General features: G+C 44.2%; 1 protein-coding gene across 13 annotated transcripts in view; it reads right to left on the bottom strand.

Moving 5' to 3' along the window:
* MCC (MCC regulator of WNT signaling pathway) overlaps nt 1-14714 on the bottom strand; it is a 305067-nt gene that overhangs the window by 90529 nt on the left and 199824 nt on the right. For all 13 annotated transcript variants that reach the window (XR_003131184.3, XR_007410039.1, XR_003131183.3 and 10 more), the window contains 2 exons: nt 4554-4717; nt 2121-2327 (listed from right to left, as the gene is read on the bottom strand). Coding sequence is in view for 8 of the 13 variants with exons in the window: in XM_025435387.3 (XP_025291172.1) it covers nt 2121-2327; nt 4554-4717 (371 nt within the window). In the remaining 5 variants the exon portion in view is untranslated. The remainder of the gene's footprint in view (nt 1-2120; nt 2328-4553; nt 4718-14714) is intronic.

Raw genomic sequence — 14714 nt, forward strand, 5'->3', positions numbered from 1 at the left:
CTGCATTAGATACTATTCTTATTCCTGCCTCATGGTAGAGTCAATTGAGGCACAGAGAGGTTAGTAAACTTGCTAAAAGGTTCATGGTGACTTGGTATGTCAACCTGTGACCCCAGATACCTCTAATAGTATTGCCCCATTATGCTGTTTTTGTTTGTTTTTTGGATTTTTTAAAAAAATATTTTATTTATTTATTCATGAAAGACACAGACAGAGAGAGAGAGACAAAGACAAGGCAGAGGGAAAAGCAGGCTCCATGTAGGGAGCCCGATGTGGGAATCGATCCTGGGACCGGGGGATCACACCCTGAGCTGAAGGCAGACATTCAATCACTGAGGCACCCAGGCATCTCTTTTATTCACAAGAGACACACACAGAGAGAGGCAGAGACATAGGCAGAGGGAGAAGCAGGCTCCCTAAGGGGAGCCTGATAGAGGACTCAATCCCAGGATTCCAGAATCATGACCTGAGCTAAAGGAAGATGCCCAACCACTGAGCCAACCAGGCACTCTCCATTATGCTATTCTTAACACTAACCTCCAGAGTGGGAGAAAATACTTGCATGAAGGGGGACTGGCTTTTCATCCTCTGCTTGTCACAATCCAGGGCTGTCTTGCACATTAGTAACTCAAGTTTAGAGGAGGAAATTTATTCTAAACTACAATATGTAATTATACCTAAGACCAACATTTCCCTCACAAAACTTGTACCACCAGAATGTGCATGCTAAGAGCAACCACACCTAATTAGGGCATTACTCATAACAACAAGGGAGTGTAACCCAGGAAATTCCAGGTGGTGTCGGCCTCAGCACAAGTACATTTCATCATCTTGCCCTGATAAAGTCTTTGCTGACTGGGATGATTTATACCTGCTGATGCAAGTGTGGAGAATGGTAGCCCATACAGCTGGGGATGGAAAATAAGCTTAGGCATGTGAGTGCAGACAAAATCATGCTCCGATATGAGAGGTTGGAATGCTGGCCTTTCAATTATGACACTAGCCACAAATGAGGACAGGAGTCGATAATGTTCAAAAGTAGTAATTTCTTTCATATTCATAAATCATGGCAACCAAGAGAACTTGTGTGTGTGTTTAGAACAGAATGATGTACACATGCTGATCTTCCTGAAGATAGGTTATTGCCAAGGTGTTCTTTAAAAGTAAGGGAGAAAGCAATGGTGAAGGATGATGTACTTTCCCCCCTAAGTCAACTTTAGCTGAGTGCAGAATTGCCAGTCAGAGCACAGCTAGAAAGCAAGCTGCTAATATTGCCAGGATTGAGAAAGAGAGTATAGTTGGTCTAGTAATTCAAAGTGAAGTTCAGAGGGAATGTTTCTGATTGAAGAATTCATTGCTCTACCCCAGACCAATCACAGATCAAATTCACAGCCAAACAAAGAAGTACTTGTGGGTTCCTGAGAAAGAAACTCTGTCTTTGGACAACTGAGTGTGCTTTAACCATTTTGCCAAACATGACTCCGCTGAAACATGAGCTCCTTTAGCAATGCATGTATTTCCTAAGCAAGTTGTTCTCAAAGCTGCTCTAGGCCACAGAACCATTTGGTATGTTGGGGTGAATGCTGGGAATGACATACTTATAAATACATATACACATATACACACATATGATCATCATAACCGTAATAAATGCAGTAGAGGTGAGGACATTTCGCATTAGACTCATCCAGGTAAGTGAGAGCAGATACTACAGATTTAAAGAAAATTTTATAGAAGAAGCTGCAAAGGGGAAAATTCTATATATTTCTGCCAATTATAAAATATTACTAGCCTATCTTAAAAGAACATTTTAATTGAGCTTGGGGAAGACATGCATGTCCTGGAGAATGGTTTGAGAATCACTGCACTGATATAATTTTACCATCCACTTAGATTTGTGTTTCCGAGAACAGTGTTCTTTTAAAATCTTACCTGCACACCTCAGCACTTCAAACTACTCCCCTTTTGAGAAGGACTTCATGATCGGAAAGGGATGGAGATTCCCAAGACTAGAGATGCCACAAAACTCTCGGGGCTGCCCTTGGCTCTGTATGCTTGTTTGCATCCCGGCCCCACAACCTGGGGGAAAGACTTGGCTGTGTGGGACCTGGCATGCTCACCCTCCTCCGGAGCCGGTCCCGCTCCTCCCGGATGGCATTCATGGTGGCCTTGGTTCTGTTCAGCTCCTCTTCTTTACTGCACAGCATGGCAGTCAGGCTCTCATTCTCTTCCCTCAGCCCGGCCAGCTCCTTCTCCCAACGAGACCGCTCTTCAGCCAGGTTGGGATACAGGTCCCGGCCAAGTACCCCCTCGATCTCCTCAACTGTCTGAAAAACATAAAGACAAGCCCAGTGGGTTCCCTGGGAGAAGGGGGAAAAAATGGGCAGTATGGGAGTGTGTGACGACAGAGGAGCGGGTTCTAAGGCACTTTCACTGCCAATGGTAATCATGACTACCCACCCCTCCCCCCAATTACCCTTTCCCCATTTTCAGATAATGGCTCCGTCATTCGCCTGGGTCACAGTCTGTGTTTCCAAACAGTCCCCAGAATAAGAACAACATGGTCCCTTCATGGTCCATTTGTCTACCTTTGGCTTTCACGGCCTCATCTACACAAGTGCTGAGGTCCTCCAATGCATATTCTGGAGTTGGAAAATACATATAACCACACAGCAAGCACCTTAGTGGCCTTTTCATAGTGCAAATGTGAAGTGGCAAACAGCATGCAAAAGCTAAATTGAGGTTTCTCGAATGACAGGCCTCCCATGTTGCAACTCCAGGAGACCAGAAGTCACATTACCATTTCCAGCTTTTAGTGTCACACATCAGAATTCAGGGGTTCAGTCCCAAGATGTGAAAGACAAAAATAAACCTCGGTGACACAGAAAAGATGAAGCTCATTTTGGATGCTTCTGAGGCAGCAGGGATTTAATTAATTAATAAGACAGCTATGAGCTAAAAAGAACAGAATCTTAATAGTACTTGGAGAGTGTTTTTTTTACAAATTCATTTAAAACACATTATTAATGGAGAGGAGAGATGCATAAAGTTAGGGGAAAAAAAAGAAGTAATTCTGCTTGCTTTCAGAAACTATTCATTCACATCCATTGCCCTTTGGCATAGGAAGCAGAAGCCAACTGATACGGAAAAGATGGATGATTACCATGTAGGGTAGAAGACAGATGTGAGGGGACGTGAGGAGAAACAGGCAGTCTCAAAAATGCAAGAATGTGAGGGGATTACACCCTTGGACTCCCACATTGGTTCCATGAAGTTACCCAAATCTTGCCACGACTTTCCACACATGGGGCTTCATCCTTTCCCTCAGACCTGAGACTCTTAGCCCCTCATCAGTCGATTCAGGTCCACTCCGTTCTTTGCTGGCTGGCAGAAACCCTTGAGCCCCTCCTGCTCTCTCAGTGTCGAGGCTGGGGCTAGCACCTAAGCGGACATTACAACTGAATACAAGGCCTGGGAGACTCCAGCCAAAGAAACACCAGTGGCTGCCGCCCCAAACCACAACAACTTTTTATTTATAATTGAGATGAATAAGATGGAAAACCAGCTGGGTTATCACTGTGAATTATGGTTTACCTTGAGATACCACAGCTCTTTTGTGAAATCCAAGATTCCTGTGGACAGAAACTTGGACCTAGTGTCAAAGACATTTTTCAATAACATGTCATGTTTTCCCTTATGTAGGCTCCTCACAGAGGAGCCTACATAAAGGTTTGAATTGCTAAGCCTAGGCTCCTCAGCTGTGGTGAAGTTATATACAGATAGCAGAGGCTCTGGTATCAATAGGCCTTGGTGTTCCTATTGCTCAGGAGGAGTCAGTGCAGATGCAGCACATTCCTCATCTGTGCTCGCTAAGCACTAAGATGGATGGCTATGCAAGGTATGGCTGAGGCTAGTCCCGTGTGCTCAGGACACATGACTCATTCAGTCCCTCAACTTCCCTCTTGTTAGCACCATGAATTGGTAACTTCTGAACTAATAGTCTAGAGTTAATCCCAGTTAATTCTACAACTCACAAGTGCTGCATGATGGGCCACCCTAAAATGATATGGTACAATACAGGTAGTCTAAGAATTTTCAAGGAAATCCTCATTTCTGATGCAAAGCCAGTGATGATCTTGACTGCTGACATGACTTTTTTTTTAAAAAAAAGATTTTATTTATTTATTCATTCATGAAGGACACAGAGAGAGAGAGAGGCAGAGACACAAGCAGAGGGAGAAGCAGGCTCCATGCAGGGAGCCCAATGTGGGACTCGATCCCAGGACCCCAGGACCATATCCCAGGCCAGAGGCAGGTGCTAAACCGCTAAGCCACCCAGGGATCCTGACTTTTTTTTTTTTAAAAACATGACGCAGCCCAACACAAATTTATAGGGCTCCTACTTCTCCCTAGTGGTCCAATGTACAGTATGGTTTTCTTAGAAACATTCATTCCTAACAGGTATTTGAGAAAACCATGCTTCAAAGAAGAGAGATCTGATCATTTCCCTCATATGCTCTCAGAGAGCCAGACCAAGGGTGGGAAGCATATACCTTGATGGCCAAGTCACAGTGCTCACTGGCCGTGGTGAGCTGCTCAATGCGCCTGTCCACTTCGGCCACGGAAAGGCTGCAGCTGCTCTTCTTCCTGCAGCAGACAACATTCTCCAGGCCTGTCAGCACTCTCTGCAGCTCTGAGTTCAGGTCACTGCAATTATCTGTGAGTGAATATGGAAACGATGAGTTAAGCAGGCAGGTGGGTTAGGAATGCTCTCTGTTTCACTCAGAAACAGAGGAACCCAGTCGGGTAAGACAGAATGGCAATAGAGCTTGATATTCTTGGCTTTAATGCTATGTGGCCTCATGTCATAGGCTATTGGCACCGTCTCTGAGCCTTAGAGCCAAGGTAAAGCCATTATTAAGGAGTTTCAGACCATAGCCACTTTCTAGACAGCCATGCCACTCTAAATGCTCTAGTCTTTCACTGGAAGGCAGCTGTGTCTCAAATTCTTTGGTACAAACAAGGAAAGGTCTCAGAAGGGAGCTGCTGGGACTTCAGAAACCTTCTGGCCAACCTTCCTCCTTAACCATTCAGATAAGTATAGACTCCAGAAAGACTTTTAGCAAAAATCTCAGAACACTACTAAACAAACAAAACAAAAAGGCCCAGAGTGAACAGAGACACTAGGCATTTTTTAAAAAATAAAAACTATAAGAGATAATTTTTGCCTCCATTGAGCTTATAATCAGGACTATTTTCTGATATGACCAATCAATGTATTATACCATTGCAATTTAACCCACTTTTCCATCAGGGGAAAAGTAAACTATTCTAATAAAGTTCATATTGTTCTCCATGTAAAAGTCTTGTAAACTATTCTAATATTTGATTCTGACTTAAAAATCTGGGTTACTTTTTTAAATGAGAGAGAGTGCATGCAAGAGGCGGGGGGCAGGGTGCAGAAGGAGAGGGAGAGAGAGAATCTTAAGCAGGTTCCATGACCTGGAACTCAATCTCACAACCCTGAGATCATGACCTGAGCCAAAATCAAGAGTTGAATACTTAACTGACTAAGCCACTCAGGTGCAAACCCTGGGTTACTTTTAATTGCTGGATATCTAGGACCTGATCTGGGAAGAAAAATTAATTATAATTTTAGTATGAGCTACAAGTATTTTAGAAGATAATTTTGTTGGGAAAAAAAAAAATCCCCTTTAGGTCAAACACAACCTGCTATTTTGGATTACAGCAAGAAGATGCAACTTATAAGCCATCTCTAAAAGTGCATTCCTCCCCTACCTCCAGTCTGTCCCACATGAAAGAAGCTCAGTCTCTTCAATTTCTCTTTGTTCCTTCTCCCTTCTTGTCATAGGTTCCATGCACTAAAACAGTCCATTGCTTTCAGTGCTTATCTTTGGAAGATGTCAAAAAACTCAGTACCACAGAAACAGAATATATCGGTCAACCTTATTTGACTGTCTGGATCTCCAAGTTAACCTGAATCTAGAGAGACGACAGCCAGAGGCTTTCACACCAACCAATGGACACAATTATTCCCCTTCTCTCACATCTGTTCCTTCCCATCTCTGTGAATGACACTACCATCACTACCATCCGCTCAGTTACTCAGGTTACCTGTCAGGCAAGCTTCATTTCCTTTGGCCTCACATCCTAAACCCAATCCATCTTGGGAGTGCAACCTCCAAAATGTATCCCCAAAGGCACCTCTTCTTTCTATCTCTACCGATACCACCACAGTTCAGGCTACCATCATTTCTTCACTGAATCACCTGAACAACCTCCAGCCTCCATTCCCCACAATGCGGCCAAAGTGAGCCTCTCAAGAACATAAGTCAGATGTTACTCCCCTAGCCCAAATCACCTAATGGCTTCCCTCTGTCATTCAGCTTGAGTCCAAACTCCTCACCAGAGTCTGTAAGACTCTGCATGCTCAAGACTGATGATGTTCTCAACCCAGGCTGCACTGTGGAATTTACTATGGAGCTTTTATAAATAACCCATGTCCAAGCCACAGCCCAGACCAATTAAATCACAGCCTCTGGGGGTGGGGCTGGAGCACTGAGAAAAATTTTAAAGTTCTTCAGATCACTCTCCTATGCAGTTAGGGTGAGAACAACAGATGCCTCATTTGCCCACCACCTCCTCATTCACCCTACTGCATTCACGAGTCTGACCCCTCCATCCTTGGAGCATGCTAATCTTCTGTCTGCCCCAGGGCTTCTTTTTCCTTTGCTGTTTCCTCTGCCAAGACTGATTTCCACCCAAGTCTCCATTTACTCAAGTATCCGCTCAGATGCCACCTCCTCATCAAACTCTTCCCTATCTAAGGCATGGGGTTTCCAGCTCTCTCCCTGCTCAGGCTCTACCCCATTATCCTATCATCCTCATAGCAATTATCGCTATCTGATCTGACTTATGTGTTTATTATATGTTCTCTGCTGAAATATGAGCTCCAACTAAGAAGAAACTTTGATCCTCCTCACCACTCTATCTCCATCATAGAATAATGTAAGCAATTAAGACTTATTTTCAAGTGGGCAAATATGAAGCTCATATCATGTATTTAAGAGACAGACATACTGGAAACACAGACTGCCAGTAACAGCATGTTTTACATCAACCTTATGTTTTTTGTCGTCATTGCAGACCATTCCCTGAGCTGCTAACAAGTGGTAGACATTCCTTGCTGCAGAAGGCCCTCTAGAGATGGAGTACAGGTGCCCACTAAAAACTCAAGGCAAGGTCCAGGGCATGCAGCTGGAACTGTCTCTCAAGCACATTAATTCTAAGTAATAATCAGAGAAATTTCTCCAAATGGTCATTTACCTTGAGGTGCAAGATTCCTGGTACACTGAGCTGGAGTTAACATACACTTCTGAATTATTTGCATTATTAAGTGTTTATGAGAGGGATGAGGAAGAAAGATGCCTGTGTTCAGCCATTCCATCTGGAGTACCCTAGCACAGCTCCACCTAATATAGTGATCACACTGGGTATAGCTGCTGATGGGCTCTGGTGGCAGGACATGAACTAGGCTGTATGTTGATGATGTTGGGCTATAGGAAACAGGAGGGAGGGTAAATAAGTCTGGCCAGTACTTTTAAATTTAATTTTATTTATTTATTCATGAGAGACACACGGAGACAGGCAGAGACATAGGCAGAGGGAGAAGCAGGCTCCCTGTGATCATGCCCTGAGCCGAAGGCAGAGGCTCAACCACTGAACCAGCCAGGTGCCCCTGGTCAGTACTTCTTTCTCATCACTTAACCAAACAGGTGCTGAGTACTGACCTCAGGTAGAAGCAGGGTACAAAAATGAATAGGAGACTCTCCTCAACCCTGAGAGGCTCACAGATGTACGAGGAAATGCCATAGTCCCTTCTCTTAGCTGTCTACTACCACCCTGGGGAGAGTAACCAGAGAGAACATGGTACTAGTACAGGATAGAGAATCAGGAGATGAGAAGGTTATGTAAATTAATACACAGACTGAAAACAATTGAGCTTCTTCCCTTTGCCCCAAAGAGCACCATTAATGCTTTCTTCGGTCTTAGGAAGCCAAATGTATAAATAAGGCACAGGTTGGATGGTGAGCCCCACATACTCTGGCCTGTTATCCACAGAGGTCTGCACTGTGGTTCTACACAAGACCCTGGTGATCAGGTGACATGTGGCTGTCTTTTATCATTCTTCAGTTTAGGAGGACAAGGTGGCTAGGCTGGCAGAAGCAGCTCTTCTGGGTTCCCCGTCGGAGTGCCACCGCACAGCACCAATCACTCACCACCACTCACTCTGAGCATCAGTGCCACTCCATACAGGGTGGACTTAGCTTTCAGAGTCTGTGGCATATTCCTCTAGATATTGACTTGGCATCAATTCTAAATTCCTTCTCCTGGCCCACAGTGCTCTGCATCATCTGGCCCCTGCCACAAACAAGAGCTTCAACACCCTAGGCTGAGGCAGTGGGTGTCTACACAAAAGGCAAGAGAGATTAAGAGACCAGAAGAGCAGGATAAACTGAGACAGGCACCAAGTATTTCAGACTGTGCAAAAGGTGCCTCATTTACAAATCAAAGCCACAATGAGATATCACCTCACACTCATTAGGATGGCTACTATTTACAACAACAGAGAATAATGTGTTGGCAAGGACATGGAGAGAAACTTAGCATCCCTGTGCCCTACTGGGGGGAATGTAAAATGGTGCAATTGCTGTGAAAAACAGTATGGCAGCTCCTGAAAAATTGGAAATAGAACCTCCCTCCCATCCAGCAATCCCACTTCTCAATCCAATTTCAAAAGAAACTAAGCAAGAATACTGGTTAAGCTTAATTGTCATAGCCATGAATGCCCTCTGACTCTCTTTCCAGATTCTCCTAGTACTTAGGTTTCCCTCAGACAGCAACATAAAAACGCAAGCCTCTGGGGTCTCATGAGAAAAATTAACCTGAGCTCTTTTGTCTTGGGCTCCTCAGAAATCTAGCTGGGAGAAGTCATATTAAGAACTGACAGCCAAGGCAGGGCTGCAGACAGACACCGGTGAGTGGCTGTGAGGGAGGCTGAGGACCACTGTGGCCGTGTTGAGTCCAAAGAGGCCAGCTGCTGGCTGCTCCACAGATGGCTGCGGAGAAGCCAGGGCCAGTATTGCCAGACCTGATTTGACAAGAAATAGCCTTAAATTCTAATGACTTTCAAATGTTGACAATCAGTTCAAAACTCTTTTAAAAAACAAAAAATGAAAAGCAAAAATACTGTGCCAGATATCAACTCTTGCCATCCAAATAACATGCATCCTGGGCTGCATGTGGCTAGTCTGTATCCTCTGGTCAAAGGGAGATGCTCATTCCATTCTTGCTTGGTTAGACACATACACTAGTTTTCTTCTTTCTCCCAGAAGACCAACTCAACCTACCCCTTGCATTCCATACAAGAAACTATGCTAGACATGGTTAATTTTGAATCAGGTGTCAGAGGCTATTTGTTCTGGGTTTTTTTTTTTTTTTTTTTTTTTGGACCCCCTGTAAAAACCCTAATCCTGATTAAAACATTAGACATTGGAAGCACTCCCTTCATCCACCGGATTCTGAGCTGTGCACCTGCACCAGAATGGACCTGCTCCAAAACACAGTCTCAGTCTCAAGAGTACACAATTCCAGGGCTTCCATTCCAAAGTCAATGGCCATGTGTCTCTGGAAGCCTCTCATTCTCCTCTTCTTAAGGGCTCTTTTTCAAGTTTCACCTTGAAATATCTTTTTCTAGGAACCTTTCCTGATTGCCTATAGGTCTTTAAAAAAAATTCCTTAATATTTTTTTGATTATAGTATAGTTGACACATAATGTTATATTAGTTTCAGGTGTACAACATGGCAATGGGACAAGTCTATATACTATGCTCACAAGTGTAGCTACTGTCACCACACAGCACTATTATAGTATCATTGACTATATTACCTATGCTGTGCCTTTCATCCCTGTGACTCATTCATCCCATAACTGGAAGCCTGCATTGCCTTCTCCCCTTCACACATTTTGCCCATCCATAGTCTTGTATTTACTTCTTTCTTTGAGGCATCACATTCCCTGTAATTATTAACTGACAAACTGACCCTACTAAGCCCAGCCCTGGGGACCAATGACTGTTTATTAGTCCTTTTGTGTTCCCAGATGCTCACAACAGAGGGCATGGGATACCGCTTGGTAAAGACTATCTGAGTTGAATGTGTAAAAGAAATGAGGGGCTTTTCACACATCAGCTTTTAAAAGTATCCAGTTTTTGTTAGTCTGCCCACTGGTAAAAAATCATCAAATCCAAGACCAATCTTGTGGAATACCAAACTCTGCTAAAAAGGCATAAAGCATTCAGTTGGGTGGATGTGTCTACTCAAGTAGCAGGTGCAAGGTACAGTGAATCTGAGCTGGTCTGAAAACGGAAATAGCTGTAGCCTTGCTGGGAACAGTCGAAAGGCCTTACCTGTGCAGTACAGCAGCTCAGAGCATAACCATAATCCCCACAGCCTTCCAAGGCCATGTCCCCTTACCTCTGTTCTGACTGGGCACACGTCGTGCCTTGTAAGGCAAGTCAAGTAGAGGAAGGAGCTACAGATTCTTTCAGCATCAACCCAGACGTTCTGCTTAGGGGCCAGATGCGATGGCCTGGAGATATGACAGTCCAGCCCATGTTGTGGCTCCGAGGCTGACCCAGGAGGGCAGTGGCTTTCCTGTATAAGCAGTTCCCTCCAGGCAGCACACAGCAAGGAGGAAGCAGAACCAGAACAAAGCCACACAGAAAATGAAGAAATGGAGAAGACAGAAAAGTCTGTGAGAAAGGAGTATCCACGTAAGTTGCACCCTGCGTAAAATACCCAGAGCCTGTGTCTCCTGAAGACAAGAGGATGCAGAGGAATGGTTTTGTTATGGCCTAAAAACACTGGTACATCGTCATTAATGGGCAAACATGAACTTCCTGTGGCAATACGGTAGTGAGGGCACATCATCAATCAAGTATATTCTGTGAAAAGTGCTAATCTCAAATCTAATACTAAGAAAACAATCAGACTGTCCAGACTGAGGGACTTTCTACAGACCTGGCTTCTTCAGAAAGGTCAAGGTCATGAAAGACCGGAAAGGTGGGAGATCTGTTCTAGATTAAAGTAGCACGAAGAGACATGGTAACTAAATATAATGTGTGAGCCTTGACTGGATCCTGGACTCAACAAAAGCAACAAAAGATATTAATGGTAAACTTGGGGGAAATTTGAATATTGACTATATATAACGTTCCATCTGGGTTAGAATTCTCGGGTATGATAAAAGTGCTGTGGTTAAAAAAGAGATGTTCCCTGCTCTTAAAAGGTTTGTGCTGATATATTTAGGGTGAAGCATCATGATGTCTGCAACTTACTTTCAAATAGCTCCGAAAAAAAATTTCTGCATATGCACAAAATCAAATGTGGTATAACGTTAATGACTAGTGAATCTAGGCAAAGGGTTTAGTGGGGTTTGTTTTACCATTTTTGTAAGTCTGAAGTTTTTCAAAATAAAAAGTTGAGGGGGAAATAAATACCTTACCATTCAATGCCAGATGGTCTGACAGAGTGTGGGTTACCGGAGTCTACATGTAGTAGGGTGCCCTATGATGATCCATTTCTCAGTGCAGCCATGGGAACAGGAATGCTCTCCTGAGAGTGTCACTGCCACACCCAAATTACACCCCCCACTCCCACCCCCAACCACAGGCACGAGCCAGAGTGGGAACCACCAGCCATCACCCTGGCCAGGTCCTAACTTCATACTGAGGGATCGGTTTCTTGTCCCAAAGGAAACAAAGCTGCATTTTCAGGACTTCTAGTTCAGCCAAATCTTAGCCTGAATTTGTTTTCATTTTTGCTATGGTCACTTTGCAATTATAATGCATTTTGTTTCACTACAACATCACCCCTGACTTCTGTCCCTCAAGCTCACTAACCTCTGGTCCAAATGGCCTTTCTTCAAGAGTGCCTGGATCTCCCATCTCAGCTCAAGAGCCCTTTCAGACAGGCCCTTGTCTCAAGCCCTAGAGAGCAAATAGCAATAGCACTAGTGAAGTATAGGCAGTACCAGTCCCAGACCCTGGGGCTCTCATGGTAGCAGGAACAGAGAATTTCCAAAGCTTCCAGAAGAAGGAGGAAGATGTGCCTCTGACATCCAAATGTGATCAACATAATCCTTTTCCCCAGGAACAATGGTCACAGTGCTGGTTGGGGTAGTAGTAACACTAGTGAGGTCCCATATTGCATTCCCATTACAGAAGAAAACAGGCTTTTTCATAGGCTGGTCTTGGAAACAAATACTCCTTTATAATGCTGGTTTTAAGGAAAAAAACATGTCATGAGTTTCAAATAACCAAAAAAAAAAAAAAAAAAAAAAAAACCCAATCTAACCTGAAGAGACATGGTCTACTTAGAAAATTAACTTGTATCCTTGTATTATAAAAGGAGGTCCTGAATTCCAACATGTACAGGAACTCATTTTTAAACACATGTGGTTGATCAGTGCCTTGCCATTTGTATCTTATACCCCAAGTGTCTTTGGGGGGACTGAACAATTACTGAGTACAACTGGAAGGAAATATTCCAAAGTAACACAAACTGAAGTGGGGCTGTGACCTTTCCTGCCTTCAAGATTGATCACTGTGTGGAAGGTTCCAGAATGTTTTCAGGTGGACTTCTCTGTCACTCTGTCTTGCTGATGTTCGCACACCGTTTTTTTTTTTTTCCAGCAATCATGATCTTATTCATCATAAGGATGTAAGACTGTCATTCTGTTCATTTGCTCTCTATGCAACAGCTAAACAAAGTCTTGACATAGATTTTAGAATGAGCACACATTCATTATTGGCTTTGGGGATCTCCTTTGATTTAACTTTTGACATTGCTCTTTAGTCTCAAAGCCCCCTGAATTTTCAGGCCATCAATGGCACATCTAAATGCCATTGCAGACAAGAATGCAGACAAGAATATCATTCCTTTTTTTTTTTTTTATTGGAGTTCAATTTGCCAACGTATAGCATAACACCCAGTGCTCATCCCATCAAGTGCCCCCCCCTCAGTGCCCATCACCCAGTCACCCCCACCCCCGCTCACCTCCTGTGGGACCCAGGAAATTTTTTTTTTAATTTTTATTTATTCATGATAGGCACACAGTGAGAGAGAGAGAGAGAGAGGCAGAGACACAGGCAGAGGGAGAAGCAGGCTCCATGCACCAGGAGCCTGACGTGGGATTCGATCCCGGGTCTCCAGGATCGCGCCCTGGGCCAAAGGCAGGCGCCAAACCGCTGCGCCACCCAGGGATCCCAAGGACCCAGGAAATTTAACAAAAATCCCCTACCCCTGGACAAGCAGAGCAGGACTAACTCCATTTTGTGCTGCACGTGCCACCTTCTGTATGACCCCCACATGACCTGCTTATTGCTTAAGGCGCTGCCCCACCCTAGTCAAGCCGCTGGGCACACCCTAATCGGAAATCGGCTCAAAAAATGTAACCCTGCCCTGTGCCCACCACAACTGCGTGCCAATTCTGACAGAGTGATAGGCCAGTTCAAATGGTCACTATAGGGTGAATCGTGATTCAGTTGGCCACCTGCGTGTGAACCAACATGACTGTGCAACTTTCTATGTGTGTTACAATCCCATTGGCCACGGCAAGCTCGAGCTTGCAAATAAACCCTCGTGCGCTTGCATCGGTGTCGGCTCCTTGGTGGTTTCTCGGATTCGCAATCTTGGGCACAATACTCCCCTTCCACCACCCCTTGTTCGTTTCCCAGAGTAAGGAATCTCTCATGTTCTGTCTCCCTTTCTGATATTTCCCACTCATTTTTCCTCCTTTCCCTTTTATTCCCTTTCACTATTTTTATATTCCCCAAATGAATGAGACCATAAAATGTTTGTCCTTCTCTGATTGACTTATTTCACTCAGCATAATACCCTCGAGTTCCATCCACGTCGAAGCAAATGGTGGGTATCTGTCGTTTCTTTTTAATAATAAATTTATTTTTTATTGGTGTTCAATTTGCCAACATACAGAATAACACCCAGTGCTCATCCCGTCAAGTGCCCCCCTCAGTGCCCATCATCCAGTCACCCCCCCACCCCCCGCCCTCCTCCCCTTCCACCACCCCTAGTTCATTTCCCAGAGTTGAGTCTTCATGTTCTCCCTTTCTGATATTTCCTACCCATTTCTTCTCCCTTCCCTTCTATTCCCTTTCACTATTATTTATATTCCCCAAATGAATGAGACCATATAATGTTTGTCCTTCTCCAATTGACTTATTTCACTCAGCATAATACCCTCCAGGTCCATCCACGTTGAAGCAAATGGTGGGTATTTGTCATTTCTAATGGCTGAGGAATATTCCATCAGATACATAGACCACATCTTCTTTATCCATTCATCTTTTGATGGACACCGAGGCTCCTTCCACAGTTTGGCTATTGTGGCCATTGCTGCTAGAAACATTGGGGTGCAGGTGTCCCAGCGTTTCACTGCATCTGTATCTTTGCGGTGAATCCCCAACAGTGCAATTGCTGGGTCATAGGGTAGATCTATTTTTAACTCTTTGAGGAACCTCCACACAGTTTTCCAGAGTGGCTGCACCAGTTCACATTCCCACCAACAGTGCAGGAGGGTTCCCTTTTCTCCGCATCCTCTCCAACATTTG

Source organism: Canis lupus, chromosome 4 (assembly GCF_003254725.2).
Source record: "Canis lupus dingo isolate Sandy chromosome 4, ASM325472v2, whole genome shotgun sequence".
NCBI lineage: Eukaryota > Metazoa > Chordata > Mammalia > Carnivora > Canidae > Canis > Canis lupus.